This window comes from Malurus melanocephalus, unplaced genomic scaffold, assembly GCF_030028575.1.
Source record: "Malurus melanocephalus ecotype Western Australia unplaced genomic scaffold, MMel_1.1 scaffold_170, whole genome shotgun sequence".
Classification (NCBI taxonomy): Eukaryota; Metazoa; Chordata; class Aves; order Passeriformes; family Maluridae; genus Malurus; species Malurus melanocephalus.
In genome coordinates, this window is record NW_026623402.1 from 1,018,257 (window position 1) to 1,042,957 (window position 24,701).

At 42.1% G+C, this 24,701-nt stretch overlaps 1 protein-coding gene across 5 annotated transcripts in view; it reads right to left on the bottom strand.

Annotated features, from left to right (window-relative positions):
* CREBBP (CREB binding protein) overlaps positions 1–24,671 on the bottom strand; it is a 95,071-nt gene extending 70,400 nt beyond the window's left edge. For 2 of the 5 annotated variants that reach the window (XM_057372403.1, XM_057372402.1), the window contains exons 1-2: positions 24,289–24,671; positions 10,080–10,792 (exon numbers count right to left, since the gene is read on the bottom strand). In XM_057372403.1, coding sequence (XP_057228386.1) covers positions 10,080–10,792; positions 24,289–24,373 — 798 coding nt within the window. In that variant the 5' untranslated portion in view covers positions 24,374–24,671. The remainder of the gene's footprint in view (positions 1–10,079; positions 10,793–24,288) is intronic. The other 3 variants (XM_057372406.1, XM_057372401.1, XM_057372405.1) reach the window with 2 other exon arrangements.
* Between the last annotated feature and the right edge of the window lie 30 nt (positions 24,672–24,701).

Genomic DNA, 24,701 nt, shown 5'->3' on the forward strand with positions numbered 1-24,701 from the left:
AAAAAAAAAAAAAAAAAAAAGATCATATGCTTTTACTGAAGAAAGAAAATGTCTCCAAAATTCTGCACAAGCCTGAGTAGAAACACAGTGGAATAAACTACAATTTCTGCACTCAGCATCCCTGCTGTATTTATGAATCAAAATAAAGCTTAGAAGGTTTACTTTGTAATGAGTGTCACCTTTGCAAATAACAACTTCAAAGCTCTAATGGGTAATTAGCCACAATTGATCAATGCATTCCAATTGCTTCAAGAGCTTTTTTAAGTGGCAAGCAGAACAAGTAGCTTTCTTCAGATAAACAAGAATTATTCTTAGTATACAAGAATAGAAACTTAACCAGAACCACCAAATTAATTAAGATGTTTCAAAGGTTTGCTTCACCAAGAAAATCTATTTTGAACACAAAGAATAATTCAACAATACTTAAAAAGAGAATTTTGAAAGACTGAAATTCAGTGAAGATACGCCTTGACAGACACTCGATTTTATGTTCACAGGCCAAAACTTTCTTGAGTTACTTCAAGAAGAAGCTTTAACGTGTATTGAAACAAATTCATAGTCACACCAAAACACAGTTTTCTAACACAGGTTCTCAACTGAGTATCCCTGTCCTCCTCCCATTTCTAYACTTCATCATCATTAAGCYGAATTTTAAAAAGTTYAGGAACTGYAGCCATAGGACAAGGGGCAATTTCTTCAAACTGAAAGAGAAGAAATTTACRTTAGAAATGAGAAAGAAACTTCCCTGTGAGGGTGGGGAGGCCCTGRCACAGGTTGCCCAGAGAAGCTGTGGCTGCCCCTGGAWCCCTGGMAGTGTCYAARGCCAGGCTGGACAGGGCTTGGAGCARCCTGGGAYAGTGGAAGGTGTCCCTGTCCACGGCAGGGGTGGGACAAGATGGGCTTTGAAGTCACTTCCCAGCCAAACCATTCCATGATTCTATGATTCTACAAATGCAGAATTCTACTCAAAGTCTGCAATTCCTTCCTTTATTTCCTGTACTGTGGATACCACCCTTTCAAACTGTACCCAAAAGAATTGCCAGCTGTGTCTGCCAGCACCTCAGCAGCTCATAAGTGCCTGTAGCTGGCTGGAGACAGCCAAGGAAAGGGAGAGTGCGTCATGCTCCAAAAATTTAGTATTATAAGGAATAAGCTGTTTTGGTAAAAGAAAACAGTGGCACTATTTAAGAGGTTCTTTCCCCATTTATCTCCCAGAAGCTKGCCAAGGATACATTATCAGGCAGCCCATGAGATGGGATATTCCACCAAGGTGGGGAAAAAGGCAACAGTAGCTCTGATGAGGAACAGCAACAGGACAAGTATCTCCAAAACACAACGAAAAGAGATCTCCTGTGTCCTTCCTTTACAGTGTATACTCTCCTTGACAGACATGAATCCTAAAGGAGAAGTGGAAACACTGAAGGGAGAGGCTGTGACTCCAAAAGTAACTATTCTTATTCAATMCAGACCAGGGAGAAAAATCAAATAGACAAGAAACAAACTCACACTTCAGGTTACATTAAATACTTYAAAAGAAACAAAAATCAATATTGCTCACTCCAAACAACCACTTAGCACAAATATCACAGCCTGACATTAACTACGGAGAAATGTAACTATAAATAATGTACATTGTTAAAATAATTTTTCAATAACTTTAAGAGCCAAATATGTTTGTTTTGAAACACCACAGTGACTTTCAAGAGCTACTGTGGCATTTCCAGTCCTTCTATAAAACATGCGCTAGTTGAAGATTTAACAATTCCCATGAAGCTATTGAGACAATACTTAACAGGCTTTTAAACAAGGCAAGATCTGATAGTTGCCTTTAAACATGATTAAAATTGAACAGTTTAACAAACCAGKCATGCACACACATTCATTGACAACAGCTGCACAGAGGATGATACAGAAATGCATTTTAACCCAAGATGCCCCATATCAGAATAGGGAAGCCACTACTGCTCGTTCCAAGGGAGAAATCTCATCTTCAACTGGTGGTGCTCCAACACTTGTCCATTTCCAGRGTACAAAGATCCTCCCGTCCTAAAGGTAGTTATTTAATTAAGTCAATTTGCCAAAAGCTTCAAACGGCCCTTGTTTTGTTTCCAAAACTCTCCTGACAAGCTGAGCAGCCATGCAGCCAGGACAGCATTGTGCTGCAGTCACTCGGAGAATACAAATCCTTTCCAMCCAAAACAGCAGCAGACTCCTAAATAATCTATTTACTACTCTCTTCTAAAAATCTATTTCATTTCTTTTGGCAAGGGTGGTCCTRTATTTAACATGCTGTATTTTCATTATGATTCATTCTAAAACAAAGGCATTGCTGAGCCCTTTTCAGGGCACAGGATACTGTTATTTCCCAAACCTAAATAGGATTTGTACATAGATACCAAAGAACATGCATCATTTTGGGATTTGAGCACCTTTAGAACATACAAGCACACACGTTTCCAGGTGCTACTTACAGGTAATTTTTGTAACACCAAGAGTTCAAAAATCATCTCAAGTCCTCATTCATCTAAATGTCAATTTTGCAAAGTATTTTTGGCCTTAGAGTTAAAGCCATTGCTTGGATTACACACAGTTAAAACACAAGCATTAAGCTTAGTGTGCCACTTCATAGTCACAGCCATTTCTGGAGTAAATAAAAATATTCTTTACTGTAATATCAAGGAGGAGGAGGAGGATGAGGAGGAGAAATGAGCACAACACTATTCACAGCCCATGGACACAGTTACAGCAAACYGATAGCACACACAAATCGACTTCGGCCCGACAGAATAAACTAGCAATTGTGTCAATAAGAATTCAGAACTATTTTATTTTGAGATATGGAGGGAAAATGTGTATTGAAACACCTTTTCTAATTTAAATGTCAATCAAAGTGAAGAATAATCTGTTCACTACAAAGTAGATTTGGACATAMTTTGTGGAGCCTCTTGCGTTGAAATTTTAACCCGTATGGAAACAGGGGAATTTCAAAATTCCAAAGTGAAACTTTCCAACATAATCTTATTATTTGGCTGCTGGTTGAAGAGCTCCATTYTCCTTCAACTAAGTGTTTTTCATTTGTGGAAGCTGCAGAAGGAGAATTGCCTCCACTCACTGCTTYCTGATCCATTTCTCATGAAGGCTGACACAGCAATTTTACGAGTTTCCTGCATTGCCTTTTTTTCTAAAGAAACAGACCACCAGTATGTAATTTTCAGACCCTAACTCTGCTTGTTTTGATACATTTCTTACCTGCTTCCAATTACTAGATTCCCAATATAATCACAGCTCACAGTCAAGCACAAACATTAGGTTTATCTTTTAAGTAAGGGCAAGTTTTGAGACCAGTTAAAAGGTCTTTTCATCAGAAAGGCTCCTGTGAAATCRTATCTACATGCATGATTAGAGTCTATTAAGAAAATTACTGTGACAAAGACATTTCCTTCTGACTGACGGAGCCAGGCATTTCGTAACTTCTACACACCAACATTGCAGTTGGCASGTTTTCCTCCCTCTCAACATCTGAGTCATTTTTAACCTGCATACTAAAAACCCCAAACTACAAACAGCAGCAGGAAGATACGTGAAAGCAATCTGAAAACTAGAAAGAAATCATCTCACTTATCTATCAGCACGGACATGAGAGTTTCTGTCATTTTGAAGAATCTGAAACAACACTATAAATCTTACTCTCAATCCATGGCTTGCAAAGGAACTGGTGGATCTGTTATTTTCACACACAAAACCTTCTTTCAGATAGACTTAGAAATAAACCCCACTCCAACAACAAAAACTGAAGAATTACAYGACTGTAACCAATATAATTGATGGTTAGTGACAAAATCATTGATGTTCATGTTGTGTTATCACAATAGAAGACAATGGCACAATTCTGCTTTGAGAAGACCTCGCAACATTTCATTCTTGTCAGCTGGCTGATAAGCCAATGCAAGTGCATGGAGAGGCTTTTTAACTGCCCTGGTGTGAAGCAGGAGGAGAGGAAACTGAGCTGTGGTTTGTCYCTTCGAAGGCTGACTGCTCTGTTTCTTGCAGCTCTGGAGCCAAACTGAACCTTGATACCTGCATAAGCAACAGCCAAGTGCCTATCGATGCAAAGATCTTCAATGACATTGCACAACTTCAAACAAGACTTAACACAGGCACTAGAAACAGGAAACAACTCMATTTCAGGTGCCAGGAGTAACAGTTGTGGGAAGTGAGCTCTTTAAGTCACTAAATCTCTTTGACGTATCAGCAAATTCATCTGTGGAGCACCACTTTCCATGGTCATGWTTCAAAACAAAACTGCCTCGGAGACTTTCATTTTACTACGAGTCAGTGAGTTTTGCTGTTACGTGTTTCTCAGTATTTATAGCCTTCCTCTGTTTGTATTATTACAAAAACACATATGTCTCTCCTCAGTAAAAATGCTGTTTCAGGGCTCCTTATTCATCAGAGAATGGAGAAGCTATGGTCGAGTCTGTAACGTTATTAAGAGTCCCCTGGAACTGGGAAGCAGCACTATTTGGAATATGATTTGGACTGGCTACTGGTGTTTGCCAGAGGATGGTCTGCTAGGAGACAGGCAGCTTGGCAGCCGAGCACGGACAACTCCGTGGATGAGAAGCAAATTAACTGCAAGTCATGTTAAAACAATTCAGGCAGAATTCAGACAGATTGAGAGCCGCCAGAGAAACAAACAGCACCAGCAGTTTGCTAAAACACACAGAGCTGCAAAGGAATGAGAACATCTTCAGCTGACTTAATTCACAATCAGCAAGCGTATCTAAATCTGGTACTCAGCAAGAGCAACTGGGGGGTCTGTTTAAATAAATAGTTGGCTTCATTTATTCTCATCGCAAATTTTCCTTTACCACAGATTCCTCACAACACCGAGACAAGCAACGAAACCACATACACTATAWAAGTCTTGCTCTTTAACATAGCTCATTATCTTATTAAAATTACTCAAGATTAATTTCCAACATCAAAACACCACTCAGTGAATAACACAGGGARCAAAACTGTGAATGTCCTTATCCAAGGCACATGTATTAGACAGACACCCTGCCTGCAAACAACAACGACAGAATTTACTTGTTTTATGGCTCAACACTAAAAAGCCCTGAGACAACGGGTTATTCTCTTGGTAGAAATAAAAACTGATTTTACGGTTTTCTGAAGTTCCCTACCAGTAAGAGTTCCTCCCCTTCTTTAATCTGAGCCTTCTCTTACTGAAACATGCACTGCCATGTGGCTATTCTGACTGAAATAAAGTTGAAAATGCTCACCGTCCAAACAAATCAGGCCAATACCACCTAGAGAAAAAACTGTTCTGCACTTAGAGGCAAAAATCCAGCAGAACAGAACCTAGTTTTGAACAGTTAGTGACTGTTTTGAGCCTGTTCAGATTTTGATGTCAATCCCACTACTGGTACGAACTTTCAATGGGGCTTAAATACATACACAGARGTAAGGAAAACTCATCACTTGCACACAGCACTTGGAATCTCTATCTAAACTCCCTGCAACCACATCACCTCCTGGAATACTGCACTGGAAGATCTGCCAACCAGATCARCTTTTCCATCAGCTTCTCCCTGCAAGCAGGTTCTAGCTCGTATCAATAAAAGCGTTTTCCTTCAGAGTTTTCAAAATAGGTAGACTGAAGTTACTCAAAATTTTCAATCTTCAAAAAAGCATCCCAAAAAAACTTTAAACAACCAATAATGTTGTAAACCTCATAACCACGTATGAAACAGCAATTTTCTTCTCATCTCTTTATAGATTCAATCTGACCAAACAATTTCATATTTTTCTGAGGTATACAAAGCCCAATATTGTTTGATTAAATTGTGCCTTTCAGAAGGAAAGCTGAACTTGGGGTAGGTTTAATAGCTGTATAAAGAAAAACACTTTGAAAGGTGCCCCCAGCAAGTTGTATCTTCTCTGCAACAGTTTAACAGCAATACCTTCTGCAGATCAGCYATGCACAACTCCGGGATTTTTTCCTAAATTTCTGCTGCTGGGTACCTTGTTGGAGTGATAGGATTCTGCAGTTACTGAAGGAAGGGTGATTCAATTTACAGAATTATATGAGGAGGCATTACAGATTGGAAACACACAGAAAAAAGACCACTCAAGAGTCCTCTCATCTGAATGGGACTTTACCACTTCTTAAGGGAAAGAGCAGAAGTACCAATTAGGTGAATCACTGTCCAAAAACGCTTAACACAGGGCAAAAAGGAAATCTGAGAACCATACAAAAAAAAGAAGAAAAAAAAAAAGGGAACTTCCCAGCAACTTCTTCTAACTTTCCAAAGRCTTTGGTAGCAGTACTATGACAAGGGGAATGCAACTCAGCAAGAGACTCTCTTAACCACTCATCTACAGAAACACAACTTCCAAGTCCTTGCCAGCCACAAAGAACAACAGAAAGGTTTTATCTCCCTCACTTGGAAAAGATGAGCTCCCAGAGCAACAGGTGAGTTAGGCAGAGCATGTCTCCAGTCAAGTGCTCATTCCTATGGAGGCAAAGCCGAGCTTTGCTACTGCTTCACCAACCAACAATCCTAAAAAATCAGCCCTAACAAGATGCTCTAGATGGTTTGAACACATTTTCTCGACTTCATGGACTCAGCGAAAAACATGGCACAACACAAAAGGACAATTCATTACTGCTGGGAACGACTGTGACAAGATGATCTGTTCACTACCCCCATCAAGTAATAATTGTTCAAAGATAAATCCTTTCCTCTTTCAAGATGTTTTCCTAAGGATCTTCAGCCAGTCCACTGAAAATTCTTCTTGTAAGGTCATCCAAGAAAACATATCCTCAATGCCACAAYTGCAAGCAAAATTATTACAGAAAAGGAGCCAGGCAGGGAAGGGAGCAGAGATMTACACAGTAATATGGAAGAGAAGACTCGTCAGAGGTTTCCAGGTACCTCAGCAAGTCAAAATCACAGATCTTTGGAAAGATCACATGAAATCCATGAGATCTTGGCTCACACCTCTATAGCTTGCTCAAGCACTTTACTTCAATCTCTCTCTGCCAACGGAAGAACATTTWTCTTGATATYAACATGTTCTTGCCCTSTGATACTRRGAATTGGTTATTTTCCACTCCYTTTTAAACTGGTTAGGGGTAAGGKTTRTCCCCACCTTTGGCTYAYGCAAGCACAGGAACATGAGCTTCARTTASTGTGCTCAGTTCTGCCTTAAAATAGCAAGTCCAAACCAAAATTAACAACAATCGTGGCTGATAATGATCCAAATGAAATGAAATTTCATGCATGCAATTTCTGAGATCAGCTGAAGGGACCAGATTCTGGATATTTTTTCTTTTTTCTCTTACTAGAAAGAATGCTTATGTAAACACACCGCAAGAAACAAAACCAGAAAAAGGAATGGACTYTCCTTGATTAGTCACACACTAAAAAAGGATTAGAAACAACACCACAGAAGCAAGGTCTTGCCCAACAAAACTGGCCCCAAACCATAAAGGGTCATGAGTTCCACACACTGAAAACAAATACATTGAATTGAGAAAAATGGGCTACTGAGCTGTACTTGAACAAGGTTAGCCAGTGATGCACTTCACTTATTTAAATTTAATGAGAAGATCATGGTTTTAAAAGTTCTTTTCAATATTTTTCTGCATTTGTATTTCACAGCTCTATCCTTCCCTTAGGATATTGCTACAGTCATCACCTAGAGATTTTCCCTGCAGCCTTTTATAYAGTTCTTCAAGCAGGATGGCAGCTACATTTTAAGCCATTGAGTCAAGCTGGGCACGTTCACTATTAGGTAGATCAGCTGCCTCACCACTTTTATTACACCTCTTTAAATCTTTTAACCTGTACACATTAAGTGATAAACACCAGGGAATCAGAAGGTGAAAAAACAAATAAACCCACATTCTCCTTCAGCAGAAATTTCAGTTTCAGAAGAACAGACAAACTCACTGAAGTGTTTCTTTACTTTTCTTAAAAGCTTTCCTGAAGCATCAATAAGAAAAAGCTAACACATGATCATGGCTGATAATCCTATTAGGACAATAAACTGGGGGATGGGAAGAGACTGGAAAAGGATACCAATCCTCAAATGCCTACTAAGGAAAATGGCAAAAACAGAGAATGCTGCTGCTTGGCACAAGAAAATTCAGGGAGCAASTATTTGCTCCAAAATGGAGACACARAATCTTTGTGTAAAAYACTGAGCTCACCTGTTCTCTCACTCWGAGAAAAGTAAATAAAGCAAAACTTTTTAAAAGAAACACAATGTTTTTAAGTTTAATCTCATGCAACGAGAGATGCAGCCCTGGAAAAAAAAAAAAAAAGTTGTCCTATTTTATAAGTTGGCCAGGTTTTAAAAACTACTTTCTTTCAAGCTTACCTTCACAGAAGTACCATTTTATCACTTATGCTCTGYCACTAAACAGCCCTTTCACTGTTCTTTTCCAATGTATTCCTTGTTMAAAGCAACCTAAGTTTGCTTCTTGAGCATCTGCAAACTGAGGCAGTCTGGGTCACCTTCCTGAGCTGGTGAATCCATTTGCAACTGGCAACACACTAAGCTTAAAGTCCTTGAGATATGGAATTTGTCTGAGATCTGGCCTGTTCCTTACCAGGGGTGGGCTTGTTTAAAATAAATCAAGACCTCACAGAACCTYCCCCATCAGGCTCTCATGGACTCTGTCAGCAAGTCCTTTTGCTTTGAGGTAATTCTACATCAATTGGTTCACACAGAAAATTAGTAGTTTCACATAAAACTGAGTGGTGACCAGGAAAAAACTACTCCCGAGCCAGAAAAAACTACTCCCGAGAACTTAGGTATCTGTAAGTTTACAGAAATACATCAGATAAACAGAATTCCTCACTCTTCCCACAAATTTCAAAGGAAAACAAAAGAAAGAGAAGCTGGCTGTTTCTGTGCAGACCAATCTACTTCCACACAGCAAAATTAGCTCTCTCCAGCCTCCAAAACAATTATGTCACCTTTCAGATGCTCTGACCTTCACTCAGAACACAAGCATCTCTCCCTTTAGCAGAAGCATCTCTTAACTGCAGAGAGAATTTTTTTTTTATTTTAAGAAAAATTAGAATAAACTACACAGTACTCCACAGTGATGTCAGCACTTCTTCAGAGTACAGGAACACACTTTCATGTCAGACAATGCAATTTTTTTGACAAACACACCAATGAATTAACATTTATATGTTTATAAACTACAGCGATAACAGCTAGTGATGTAAGAATAGAGAAAATATCAGAGATAAAAACTGATCTTTCCTACATATCAGAAGATGGTGGGTTAGCCATGAAACTTTCATGAAGGAATTGTACCAAAGCAACCCAGACAAGAGATAAGGAACAGGGCAGGAGAAGCAGCAGTCAAAACCCTGCTCTAAGCTCACACCTGAAAAATGAAGAACTAAAAAGCAATAACTGTATCCAACAGGGACCCAGAGCAGCGCCCCATCACAGAGGCAGATACCTCTRGGTATATATTCCCTGCCCTGATCTGCAATGGCAACCAAACTAGACTCCTGTCCTTCCCTTTCACAAAGTTTGCATTATCTTGGCAATCTACGTGAAATTTGATGTTTCCAGATCAGCTCTTCCATACTTAAAAAACAATTGCTGCACAGCTGCTGATAGTGGTCCTTGACAGGAGAAGCAATTGCTACACCTCTTCCTTCAATCTCCAAGTGTTCACACTGCTTTAGAAGATGGTGCTGTCTGGCAGCTAAATTGAGATCCTGCATCCGAGAAATCATCTGCTTCTTTTCTGCAGGATTATGCTACTCTTTTCTAATTCACCCTACTCAGGTACTCTCCAACTTTTAGCTTTGGGGATGTCTTTTTCAACAAGTGCTTTCATTTCTGATTACAGGAGAAGTTCTGCTTCAATTATTTTGCTTTCCACAATATCACTGCTGACTGAAACGGGTAACTACAGATTCAAGAAAGCACATCCTTTAGTTCTGTCCCAGAAATGATCTACTGTGTTTCTTAAACACCTGTATGGAGAAAAAACAAGTGCAATAAAYAGAATATAGTAAATGGCAAGTACATACTTTAGTCATTGCTCCTGTCTGTGCTGTGTTCAGCCCGGTGTGCCCAGCCATCTGTGGAGATACTTGGGTTAAAGTCTCTGCCAGCACACTGCCTGCATTCCCCTGCATGGCAGGGGCAGAATATTGCATTCCTGCTCCCCTTCCTCTTCCAGCTGCCCCAAGAGATCCATTCATTACCTGCCCTTGTCCTTGCTGAGGCTGATTCATTAAATTGTGACCAGAATTACTGTTGAGAATGCTCTGGTGTGTCTGACTGAAATTAGTATTCATACATATCCCAGGTCCAGTCTGTGATGTTGCAGGGCTGCTCGTCACCATTCCCACTTGTTTTTGTGCTTGAGAGTTCAGAGTTTGGGATGCAGGTGTGGTAGGTCCAGAGGTGCTGGCTGCTTGCTTGGCCAGGCCCGGAGCAGAGGAGTCTCCTGGGTTCAGAGGGCTCTTACCCATWGCACCCAGATTGCCGATGTTCGCGCTGTTCGGCTGCCCTTGCACTTGACCACCCACTCCCTGCTGCACGGGGCTGCTCGAGTTCACATTGCCAATTCCTGGGTTTAAGGAAGAGCCGCTGCTTCCCCTCAGAAGTTCAGAAAGTTGTTTGTGTTTGGAAGCTGCATCTGGAACGAGGTTCCCACTGCTGTTTAAAAGGCCCAACTCGCCATTGGGGATCAGCTCATCAGGAAGATCATTTTCCAAGTCAAACAGAGATCCAAAATCTACAAGTTAAAACAGACACAAGGGTGAGAAAACACAGCAAACAAATAGCTAAAATATGTATCTTTGCTACTTTGTAGCAGTGTTAACAATGATAGGAATTCAGGCTATCTTTACCCAAGACTAAGTTGCCCTGAAATGAGTGAGGGTCTCAAAACTCCAGAGCATTTCAGAGCAGTCATTACACACTGTACACACACAACAACCCAAGGCACAGCACTGGCCAATAAACAGGTTTTCTGGCAAGAATTTTGACAAGACAAAGCTTAAGAAAACTAAGGTGACATGAATGTAATGATCTAATCTAACTCTTAATTTTCCCTTGTTTTGGCTAAAAGATGAAGGCAGAAATAACAACGGATTTTTTTCCTATTGATTTACTCTCCCAAAAAAGCAACTACATCACCTTTTCCAACCTCATCTGTAATCCCAAGCTACTTCATTTCACCCAGCAATTCTACCTCAACCTTGTCATTTAAGTGTACAGGGCCAAAGAACTTCAAACATGGCTTCTAAACTTCACCAAAAAACAACAACTATTTCCTCAGCAGTTTGATTCCAGTCTCACATATAAAGACATTCAAGATCAGTTTCTAGTCATTGATTTGTACCATGATCTGCTACCACAGAAGATCCCGAAAGACACTCAGMATTTTCTCCTTGTAATGCCTCTTGAATCGAGCCACTGCTTGATTCCTGMACAGCTCAAATAATTTAAATTGCTCTGTAAGTGCCCAGCCCTCATTTATCATGCCCAATATTGACAGAGGTAATCCACACACTCTCCAGATGAGCAAAATAAATCAATCAAATCTTCATTAAGCCACTTGAAGGAATAGCTCTGCCTGGCTGCAACATCGAGACTAATAAAAAAAGTAGTGGAGCTTTTTTTCCCCCTTTAAAAGCAGCAACTCAGGTTCACTGAAATATTTTATTGCACATCATAAGCAGCACCTGTGTAACATGGTTATTTTAGTATGTAACCAAGAAATAGAAAGTTACATCACTGTATAGAGGTACTTCCATGTGAAAATAGAAGTTACATATTTGAAGATACAAGGACAGGGGCACACAGCAATATTTATAAACATCTAAGCAGACCAGCCCAAATACACCAGAGTAGCTCTTCAARTAGGCAACATATCTCACTAGAGTTTTCCAGTCCAAGGATGTGATCTAAAACAATCACTTCTCACTGTAACATAAATATGTGAAAAAACTTTATTGTGCCCTCCAAGCCAGCCCTGACAAACCCCAGTCCTTCACGCTGAGCAACAGACAAACCAYATTTTTTGCAGGTTAGAGCAAAGAAAAGTTCTTCACTGAAGGACATTCCAAAAGCTTCACTGTTTTAAAGTTTAATTCACTCTTCAATCACAAAAAGTTGGTGCAAGAACCAGGCTGCAAAAACGATGTAAGATGGTACAAAGAAAAGAAACAACAAACCTCATAAACTATATAAACTGATACATAAACTGTATCACAAAGCACAGATGCATTACCAAGGCATCACAGTACACTTTAATACCACACATTTCATCAGCATGTGAATTTCCAATTCAACCTGATTGAAGAAAAATTAATAAAAATGGTCAGACTCRAAATGACCAGTGAATTATATAAAAAAACAATAAACACAGACATAAAGGTTAAATTCTAGCTGTTTTGAGGTGCTCAAAGCACCCCCTTCAGGGGCCCACATCCTACCATTATCACCTACTGGAGTCAATAATCCTTATACACCGTGATCAGAACAGAGCCCCTGTTCCCTTCCAAGCAGGCAAGGAATCAGCTAACATGTCACTTAGCAAGATTCATTACAGTATTTYTAATTTCTCTTACTTACTGCCTTTCAGGTGTTTAGTTCATCTTTCCTGCTTGTCTTCTACAAAAAATTCCTGTGACTCCAATCCTGCCGGTGATCGCTTCATCTCTCCTCCTCTTTCCCACACAACCACTCAGCACTGACCATGCTGCACTTTGCCACGTCCTACACATTTTGGTTCTACTTTCCTTCTCTCAAGGTTTCCCTRTTTCAGCCTGGAATGCTGGGAGGCTCTGAGAGGCTCTGTCACCGGCAACAACTGCAGCCCAACCAGAGCCATACGGCCCGCTGTCACCGAGGGTGGGACACGGGGCCAGGGCTGAGGCTGCGCCTTTGTTAAACTGCTCTCACCACACCACCTCGCTCCCAAGTTCAAGGTTCTGTCAATCCCATAAAAACGGTGTTTTTCCAAGCTTCTGAGCCAAACTTAGTATTTCATGGACAATAGATGTGTGGGTGCAGGGATGGAGCAGAGCAGAGGGGACAAATGTGGAGGGGGAAGATGTTGTGGCTTAAAGAGTTTTGTCCAGCTGTATTTCAAAATGGGATGCTGGAGTATAAATGTTCTTTTTTTTTTTTTTTTTTTTTTTTTTTTTTTTTTTTTTTTTTTTTTTTCTTGGTTGGTTGGCTGGACTCTCTGAGCCTTGCCAGAGCCAAAGACTGGAAATGTTTTTGCTGTTTACAAAAAAGAGTGAATAAAGCATTTGAGAATACTTCCTCTTAAAACGTGAAATAATCTACCACTCCTAAGCCCCTGTAAGAAGGCTGTAYATTAAGGTTAGACATGGAAAATGTACAGCTTTGCCAGAAGGAWAATAAAAAGCAGGTAAAGAATTTAACACAATGGTCCTGTAAAAATTCACCAAGAATTCAATTGTTCACACAATGATTAATCATCTTCTTTTATATTTCATCAGAGTCATGAACATTAAAAACAGCAACACGAGGCACATTTTACAACGGTTATAAAATACAACAGAAAACAAAAATCTACTTGAGCATGTCTGCAACAAATCCATAAAGATAAGAGATTGTCTTGGCAGTTATAAAAAGAATAAATATATTTACACACATATAAAAACCTGCCATAATAAGAACACRGCCCATTTCTACTGACAGAAAAATGAAAAGCAACTGCAGTCCCTCYATCCTCACAAGAAGAATAGAATTGATCCCATTCTCAATGCTTCAACTGTTTCTCAAAGGCAGCTACCAAGAGCCTAAAAMTCGAGGGGTGCCTTTGCCTTTACATGCAGTTACCTGAAGGAATGGTCAGCAAACATCTYTGCTGAGAAGTCCCACTGAGCTTTGAACCTGCTCCATCCCTCAAACCTGCGACGCACCCAGCACCCACCAGAACAGGAAAAGTGGTCTGGATTTTATAGGAGAATAGATTCCCTAAACYCATAAGGGACATACCTCTAATTCAATGCTCAGGAAGCAGCAGAGCTGACTCAGTCTGTGGAGATTCACCTCATCGTGTCTTGTCTCTAACACGGCACTTCTGATCCTAAACCTCACACCTTTCATTACCTCTGTTACATAAAACCAAACGTCTTCTTAACAGCAGAGCTCAAAAAAACCCCAGAGATTACGTTTTCTGGAAGGCATGGAAAAGCACTAGGCAAGTACCACACCCCCACTCTTTCCAAAGGGCTCTTTTTCCAATTTGAGCATTCTGCATTCCTTGAGCAGCTATTTTCACACATAGAAGATAACCACACTTAAGACACTTTCTCTCCTAATTTCAGTCTTATGAGCTTAAATGTCACAGTTTTCTGCCTTCCTGGACAACACTTCCAGCAACCAGAATAAAAAAAGATGTTCTGTTTCCTTCTAAGCCTTCTCAGAAGAAAAACCCAAACCTGTACTGCATCCTGAAGGCAAAACATTCTCATCTGTATGACTGCTTGCAACTGTAACTGGGAGACTTTCCTAATATACATATTCAATCAATTAACTTGTTTCAATGTCACCATTTTTTCCCCTTTAGCTCAACCTGGAGAGATGRCAAACATCCTAAGGTGTTTCATTATGTGGATTATTATCTCAAACGTATCACACAGCAAGCAGGAAGAGAACTATCAAATTCCATTTCAGTTTTTACAGCATAATCTCTGCTTGAGACGTGACTGGGAGTTTTCCTGCCACAAACTGACTTCTCGTGCACGGTGCAGACACTGAAGTCCAGCACACAAGCAGTATTTTCACCGTGCCTTTCTTTCATGCCAACATAGCTGTTACATTTCAGTGAGCTCAATTTTGTTTTGTAAGGCTTCTTTCAATCATGCCAGACCCCAGCAGACAAAGCCTCAACAGTTCAGAGCTCCAGCCWTTCCCTAAAATTCACTGTCAGGTAGCTCCCCTCAATAGCCACACTGTGCGGTGCAGTCAGCAATTACCACATCCATTCCAACTTCCTTTCGAGGTTTGAGGATTCTGTAATTCATTGTTCATTAAAGACAATTATTGCATTTRATGGTTTAGAGCAATTAAACAACATCTTCATGGAAAATCTAGAATTTCCAGTAAGGAAACTCTACATTTTTGTCTTTCCCTAACAAGACACAGAAAGCTTGTGAACTGACAKGCAGCTGACCTTGACTTTCAGCAGAGCAGCATCACTTCTTCCAAACACGTTTAACAACCAGGTTGAGAAGGATGGTGATGAGGGACCTGGCTGGGTCAAGGAGAGCCTGATGGTTGGGTGGAGAGTGTTGAGGGGGAATGAGATCCAACAGCAAGGATCTGGGTGAGTCCCAACAATTAATGGCTTGCAAAATAAGAGATTTGAATATTTTAATTTCTCCCTTCCTGATCATTTGAACTACTTGCACTTGCGATGAGAAAGGAATACAGTCTGGTTTGCTCATTTTYAAGTCACTGGACTGGTCAAAATTCAAATATGTTGACACACAGAAACAAGCCTGACCTTTTAGAAGTCTTGGGACTTCTCTCCAGGAAATTCATTGGAATCATCAKCACGGCTCTCTCTTGTTTACAGACCCATAGTTACTTGGGTTGGAAGGGACATCAGGAAGTCTGTCTGCAGCCCAGCCCTTCCATCTCCTCTCAAAGGGCACATGTTCCAGATTCCAACCTCCTTGGTAGCCCTTCATTAAACTTATTCCAGCTCCTCTATGGCCTTCCCAGTGATGGATGGGAGGCTGAACAGTCTGTGGTTTACTATTGTGTTTCAACCTTTTGCAAAAATGGTTGTAACACTTGCCTTCTCTTTCTTTCCTGTGGTGGAATTTTAGGGATAGCTCCTAAAATCTCCCCCAATCCATTTTTTCAAGACTTCAGCAACTAAGTGCCTTTTCAAAACTGAAGCTTGTTACACAGAGCAAACAAATCACAAAACTAATGAAAAAAAATCTGTTTTGTTCTAACCTCTGCAGTAATACTTGGAATATTCCTGACTCAGCTCCTGACACCAGCTCCGACACCAGACAWGAGACGGGATAGGGAAAATGCACATATCCACATTCTTTATACCACAACAAAGGTGTGATAACAACTACTACCTGATACAGGAAAAGCCACCTGTTCTGTCCCTGTCCTCCTTCTCACCTCCAGAAGATTATAAACTGAGATCTTTCCTTGGTCACACCAGGTTTAGTGTCCAGTCTTTCTTTCCACTTGCATATTGTGTAYCACAATGTCATAACCTCAAGGYTCTCTCTGCTGYACTTATCCAAATTGCCTCCACCATSKCTCTTTTGCTGTACTCATAGTGACAATAYAACCGGTGTTAAAAGTCTAGAAAAACCTGAGATACTGGTTTATTTCAGAAATAATTGCTGGTTTTAAGGWTTATTCTACCCTTTCATAAAAGTAAATCATGGATTACTTGAATGTTTTCCCTATCAATTACAAAGTAGTATATAAGGGCACATTAAATAGCACTAGCAAAAAGGTTTATACCAAAGAAGCAAATATGAAAAATATCCAGGTAAGAAGCTAGTCTCTCATCTCTTCTCAGAGACCACAGAGGAATAAAAGGTAACTTTAAAGAGTGTGTCAGAAGCAGACAAACAAGAGTGCTCACTCTGGTCTGCTCCTGGAAGCATTGTATGGCAAACAATGGATTGACTTTGCCTTCCTCTGCTTTCCTCCAAAACCATTGYTCCTCTTAGCTGTTTCCCAAGGTGCCTTCGCTATTTTGACACAGTTGCCATGAATGCTCTTCTGAAAAAAGCCTAAATCACGCCCAGCAGCATCCACAAGACACACATGGCTACTGCCACAGTCCATGTGGCTAGCAGGCTAACACTCTTACAGACCAAAAGGCCTCAGTAAATTTATTTGCCATAAGAAGAGAAACCCAGACAGAAGGAAGAGGAGGCAATCTGCTGATGGACTGGGAGACACCACACTGGGAACATCAGCTTCTCATTCACAAGACCATCCTGATGAAGATTAAATATTTTAAGGTTCTTGGAGCACATTAGCATTAACAGAAGTGAGACTGCCTTCTCATCCTATCACAAACACACACATCATGTCTTGCCCAAACTTAACAGCTGACAGAACATTTAAGTTCAGAATGACCCTTTTAGAAGGAATCATCTGAGAGTCTGGTAATTAACAGCGGGCACTTGCTTAAGTCAGCATGAAATGCACAGTCTGTACCAAGCCGGTGTCTGCTCGTGCCTCTTTGAGTTGGCCCCCACAGATGCCAGACCCATGGCTTCCCTTACGGTTGCGCCACACTCACTGCCCATCTGGAAAGGAAATCAGCACATAACACACAAGCAAACAAACTATCTTGACAAACAAACTTTAGCTGTGACATTCCCTGGCCAGAGACATCTTAGTAAATGTACTGACAACACAGGTGATTCAGATTTTGAAGTGTTCAGTCCCTGATGCCCCCCACAATGACTGACAGCATTGGTGGTGAGAACTCRAGCTCAGTTCTGCCTTGGGAGCTCCCAACACTCTCTTCAGCTACAGGAGTCCTTCCATGAAAATTCCCATCTAACTGACCTTCTTCAAAGAAACACAGAACAGGCCTGTGTTTGACTGAAACATATAAATATGTACTTGAAGTAATGTTATGAAACAAGGGGAAAAAAACTAAGCAACATTAGTATGAAACAGACAAGGTTAAGGTCTTCTGTTGTGAGGTATAAAAGCAGCAAAAATACGTTTCCATTCTTTTTAATGCCACTTTTCCCTCCCTTTTTCTGATACCAAATTTAAGGGAACTGTCTCCTGCTTGGCAACTCAAATTCAGCTGTGCAAGGACATACAACCCAGAACAAAACAAACATACATGAGGAAGCAACAGCGAACATGTGCCTAAAACTAATGATTTTTGTATATTTATGTCTAAAAAAGCTTCCAAACATAACTGGCAATACAAAGAAACCCAATTCCCTCACAAATCTTTTACTTTAAAGCACTGATTTCAGTGAGATGAGGCTGTTTTGAATCATTCTCATTAACAGTTTCCTTTAGGGAGTTTGTGAACTTAGGAAAAAACTTCACAGCTACTCCAAACCAGATTCACACTCAGTACTTACTCAATTCAAGCTTCTTGGTAATTTCCCCATCTCTTTTCTCCATGAGATGACACTACACAAGAGATGACACAGAAGTGATGTCATCAGCAACACCCACTAACCCAGCTATTGAAGTGCCCGTGGTGGTAAAGCTGGGCACAATGAGAGAGCAGCCTGTGCTCTTCTGGTGACACACACATGGACAGGGGTTGAAATTTAATGTCGTATTTTACTTTTCACTTGGCAGCAGAAAGTCTTCAGCTCTGATTCCYGTYTCTGCCRTGTCCAACTGCAGCAGGAAAATGTYGTGTGCCCGGGAGATTGGGAGGCACAGTCATGCAGGCAAGAATGACTCCTTTTCCCAATGCTGTCTTCCCAAGGAAGCCCTCACAGCACTAAAGGTGACCATCAGGGAAGCAGTGGATTATTTTAGACTTATAGATGTATAAATAAAAATACATCCACACATAAACTGCAAACCAAAAATACTGTATTTACTCAGTGTCATAAATAAGAGCCTTATTTCTCAATGGTGGCAAATAAGAAAGCAGAAAAGGATGAGTATCCTAAGAGATTTCGATTCTGAGTTGTAATTATCAGTGCTAATAAAAGTTTCAGKTTTYTTTTACTTCACACTTACGATTCTGSAAAAYACTTAATAGTATTTGTTGAGGCATCTTTATTAAAGAGTTTTCCAAATAAACAATTTAGGTTCTCTATGTATCTYAGACATCTGAGAAGACAGATGGAAAACATAACATATGTTAAAAGGAAGATTTACAAAGCAAAAATTCTTGAAAGTGTAAACCAAATTAGGCTGGAAGCGTCAGATTTCTAAGCTATCCCACATGCTTTTTCACTGCATAAGAAAAAAAACCCAGAATTTTTCAAATCAGGTTTTTCAACTAGTCCTTCCACTCTGATTTCACATTACCCTGCAGTATTTTGTTAATAGTGTGAGGGTTTTTTTCATGTTCTTCTCTCTTAGCAGGTARCAACAGTAAGTAAAATATCTAATAAAGATAAACACTAAGAATATGCGGGAGTTTTTAATGTGAAGCTGCAGGTATAATAACAAAGCACAGCATGTTGCTGTAGAAATAATTAATGGCACTGGACGATGACTCCAAGGAATGTCCAGCCAAAAYAGAAAGTGAATAATCTGCAGCAGAAAACTGGGAATCATTTCACAAGCTACCATGAGATCTCTGGACTACAGAAAGACACAGCCTCTATTTCTGCCTGCTGCTGGCAGTGCTTCTCCAGGAACTCTACGCCACAGCACAAGACAGCATTTCCTCATTAGCCTYAAGTCACTGGAGGGGAAAAAAGTTTGGATAAGTCACCCAGTACTATTAACAAAGATGAATTAAAAAAAAAGTAATGGGCACAATAGTAGGACTGCGGACTGTCACATATGATCAGGCTGGCAGATCATCTGCTCAACTTTTCATCCCACACAGACATGAGTATCAAACTCCTTGGAAAAACCTGTAAAAGCCCCCAAACATTCAGAAAGTACACAATACCCTGCTATCAGCAGTGCTCCAGGAAACTGTAAGGATTTGCTGCGCTAGACTCTATAAATGAGCCCACTTCTAATCTTACAAACCTCCTGTCCCAGATCACAACCACTGGCATCAATTTATGCAGGTCAGTCACTTCAGGTGAAAAATAAAATCAGTTTGTATCAAACTTTCACTCGAAGTAAACATTCTCACTTAGCATTATCCTCTCCCATCCACCACCCCCATGGTTACATGTAAAGGCTAAGTCTTAAACAATATAACCATGAAATATTCCACAAGAAACAATTTAGCCATGGAATATCCCACAGCATTTTTCCCATCTCATATAGCTACGGCACAAGTACCACAAAACAAAGGACATTCTCGTGTAGTAATTACAACTAAGCACACTCCTTCACCTACAGATTTTCAGAAGATGCATTTCTTCCCCAAATTTTCTGCTTATAAATGCAAGTCTGTTCACTTAATGGAATTATCCTTCTTTTTCCAGGAAGAGAGTAAGTAAGCGTGTGTAACTGTGATGCTTACGGTCACAGCACACAAATGACACTCAAGTTTTGCACATATCACAAAAAACAAGAGCAGACCGATTACACAGGCTTCCACGAAGCTTTTCAGCCAYGCAGGAATGAACCCTTTAAAACACCCATACTAATGCTTTCACGTGCCCAAATAAAATCTGGGTTTAGATCACCGAGACGTCACTCCATCTGTAGTCTCAGCTAAGAATATGAACACGAGCTTAGAAAACCTTGCTATCTCTACTTAAGCTACTTTGCCTGTGTCCACCTCTTTTCAAACTAAAACTTAATACTGCAATACACCTATCTGGTTTTTGGCAGGAGAGCGGGATCAAATCAGGCTGCGCACCGACACGGACTCCCTTCTGTGAAGTTCTGTGGCTGGCTGGGAGTCAGCCAGAGATCTACTTATCTCGGCACGTAGGGAGGCACGTGTGACAGGGCCAGCCCTCCTCCGGTGTAAAATCCGGGCCCTGGATGCCAACACATGGGCCGGGAAAAGAACAGGAGTTATTGCGATCCGTGGCTTTTGCAGCAGCAGCAGCACCACACAGCTTACTCTGTATGAGAAGTCCGGGAGGAAAAAAGAATAAAGAATCAACAAACCCCTCTACACGAGGAAGTATGAGGTGAAAATCTAGCTCTAATGGACTTTGGAAGCTGCTCACCCCACCTTCTTCCCAACTTCACCTACTTTAGGAATTTGTTAACTCCTGATGCCATCAGGGACACCCTCTGCTCTGGCCCAGATTATGCTGTGTTGTTTCTGGAACTGGTGCAGCATCACAGCAGCAGAAGCTACAGGGAATGCAATGAACGCAGACAGAAGCATGACTTCAGTGAAACCCAGACCCTCACTGAGCTACCTGCAGAAGGGACTATGGTCCAGGAGTCCCTGAATACCTCCAGATGTGCAGCTGCTCCATTCAGGCATGTTTTTCTCAACCAGCCTGAGACCAGCTCAAGAATGCCGCCAAGTCTCTGYATATTCTGCTGAAGGACCAACGCCAGCAATGTACAAAATAATCATGACACTMAGTGTTAAAATTACACACTGCCATAAGGAAAGTTACTGTAATTCTACTTTTTGTAGGAGTCCCTTGTTTATTCAGCGGCACTGGATGAGAACGTCTCACAACAGCCACAGAGGAGACAAATGTTTAGGTATGAAAATGCCTGTGTATCCAATAAAGCAGTAATTAGACAAAAGCACTACTCCTACCTGGCTAGACAAGGAAAAATCTTTCCCACGGACATTTTACCACAGGAGCCAGCTCGTTCAATATAGCACAGCAACAGCAAGCCAAGTTAACAGCCACAAGTCTTAACCTTCCTTATTGATACAAAGAACAGCAGGGCACCTGCAAAATGGGACGATCACGAAACTTAACGATGGTCACAGCACCCATTTCTGTTATCCTTTCATCTCTGCTCCCTTCTCCAAGATCAGACACTGGATTTAGCTGCTTAGGTTTAACAGAAAAGGCTGTATTTTCAGAAGGTAAGCAGACCAATTTCCACGGCATAAACTTTGCCCCGGTAAGCTGAGGAGCTATTTTTATCAGAAAGATTAAAGGCAGCTAAAACTTACCCTGACAAAAGGAGTTGCTTAACATCACCGCATCAAAGCATCAAGAGAAACATAAACAAGGAGGAGAGCASTTGCTTTCTGCCCCACGTTCAGGCCTGCCATCAGAGGCTTGGGTGTGAGCATTTGCAGGCTGGAGCCGAATGTTCAGCCGGGCCCAGTGTGGAGGCTGTGAAAGCACGTCGCCCTCAAAGCAGCCACAGCACACATCAGTGTGGGGTTACCACTGCAATTACAATTCTGTTCAACACACAACTCACTGCTCATCCAGGGCAAAAGCATCAGACCCATCTCCCCAGGCTCTGCCAATCGCAGAGGCCACTTTCCAGGTTGCAACAGAACTTTTTCATTTAAGCCTCAACACCAGGGAGCAACCTGGTTTAGGTCCAGGAGAAAGCATTTGASAGCAATCACTACTCAAACTGCCTCTATCACCTGCCACAATGCACAGAAACCTTCAGCGATCCTTCAACAWGCAGCATTAACTGCTGGCAACAAACCTAGAAGTGCTTTTCCTAAAAAAAAGCCTCTCTTTTAAGTGCACAAACATTACCCGCACCCTTGGCAGAGAGGTATTTTTGCCTATGGAACACTGGGTCAACAACAAAGCTCCACGGACACATTTGTCCAGAATACAACTTGGGGTTTGCCATCCCAGTGCCCACAGACCCCCTGAGCCTTGCAGAACTTTCTGCAGATGCTGGAGTTCACACATCCAGCACTGCACAAAGCTCCCCGAGACACACGAGAACTTGCAGAACAGGACGTAATTAAGACTGAAGCATTCCAGAACAGACCAAGAGAACTTCAAAAAAGAAAGGAGGAAAAAAAAAAGCCCCAAGACACTGCTTCAAACACCACTCACTGGCTACMAGGAGAGTTTAAAACGTCTAGCTGAAGAATTAAAGAAAAACTGTATTTGTCCTGAGTTACAAAGAGCATTTCACAGCAACTTGTGTATCAGCCTTCTGTACATACCACTGCTTCCACGAAAGGGATTAACACAACTCAATCACAAGACCTCACCTAGATATTCCTTGACAATTCTTACTCGATACTGTTTCTTTCTTGCATGTTTCATTTATTTGCATGCTGGGAAGAAAAGGTTTCCATAAAAAAACCCTGAAGGACCGAAGCATCTGTAAGCTGTTGCCAAATGCAGATTGAGCAAGCCGACAAAACCCACAGAATTTATCAGCTCAATTATAGTAATARTTTTTTTCAGTCTATGAAAACACAGCAGGCATAGCATGATTAACTTATCACTATCCCTTCCACAAGACTCATTAATCTCCGAAAGCAGAAATTCAAGTTCAACACACTTCGCTTTCTGAAACCACTGTTTCAAGGACTGAACCAGTCGGAACGCTGGGAGAGGCCGGTCCAGGCACACATGCTCTTGTGCACACACGTGTGTATTTACAATAGGCACGCGCTGGCTGGAAATGAGACATTTTGATGCGTTTTATTATCAACAAACCCATCACAATTGAAGAAAAAGGCACGCGAGAGACACTACGCGACACAGACGAGTCGCAGCGACTGCCAGGCTACCGGGCATTTTGGCATACAAGCAACCCTACAACTCCAATTATTATCTGCAAATCGTTTGGGGTTTTAAAGGGAAAATGCTCGGAACAGTTTGAGCAAAACACTTTAAATCTTGGTCACAGGTTGGGAGGTAAAAAAAAAAGGTGAAAGTATTAACTGRGGGTTAGAATTAGAYAGTCTTCAAGGTCCTTTCCAACCCAAACCATTCTATGACTYAAGAAGCTATTAGGGAGTTTTTATTCCGTAGCATGTCACACAYAGGGGTACAGTGAAACAGCCTGTATAGGGCTATTAATTGTGGGCAATATGTGGGTTTTAAGGAGTAGATAGAAACCTCGACCACCCTTCCGAGAAGGCAYCTTCAGCTTTAAGCCGAAGGAGGGTAGATTTACATACGGTATCGGGAAGAAATTCTTCCCTTTGACGCTAGCGAGACCCTGGCACTGGSTGCCGACAGAAGCTGCAGCTGCCCCATCCCTGGAAGTGYCCAAGACCAGGCTGGACGGAGCTTGGAGCAACCTGGTCTAGTGGAAGGTGTTCSCCATGGCAGAGGATAGAACAAGATGGGCTTTAAGATCTCTTTCAACTCGAATTATTCCATGATTCTACAATAAGCAGGATGGCCGGTGCTTCCCATGCCTCCTGGCCCTTCTCCTTCTCTACCCGCACACCACTCACCTGCGCACCCCTATCACCCAAACTGAGGCACTAAAAACGAAGATGATGGAGGAAAAGAAGGGAAACCCAACTCGAAAAACGTCTCTTTCCAATCGCTATTTATAGCCGGGACTGTACTTGGCGTACGGGTCCCGCCCGGTAACTTCGACTGCAGGAGGCCCAACCCACCCCCGCCAGGAACCGCGGCAGGGCGGGCGGTCCCCCCGGGCCCCCCCTCCGGCGGGGCGGTAGGGGCGGGGGGGGGTGGGGGGGGGAACCGCCGTAGAGCCCCGCCCGAGCCACCCCCGCGGCCTTACCTGTGCTATCGCTGGCGGAGAAGCCCGGCGAGTTGAGCTTGGCTCGCTTGGGGTTGGGCGGCCCGTCGAGTAAGTTCTCCGCCATGGTGGCCGAAGCGGCGGAGCCGGTRATCGTTGTCCGGGGGTGCCCGGGGGGGGCCGAGCTCGCTGTCCCCGCTCCTCCGCCGCACGGGAACCCAACAGCGCCGCTCAGTGCCCGGCCGGCCGCCCCCGCTCCCCCATGCCGGGCCGCCGCAGGCCGCAGGGAGGAGGGCTCGGGGCGGGGAGCGAAGGGCCCAGCGCCCCCTCCCTGCCGGCCGCGCTCCTCCCGGGCGCTCCCCCCGCCGCGGTGCCCGGATGGCGGCTCAGGCCGTCACTCGGGGCGCATTCCGCCCCCCCACACGCTCCCCTCGCCTCGCCCCGTCCCCTCCCCT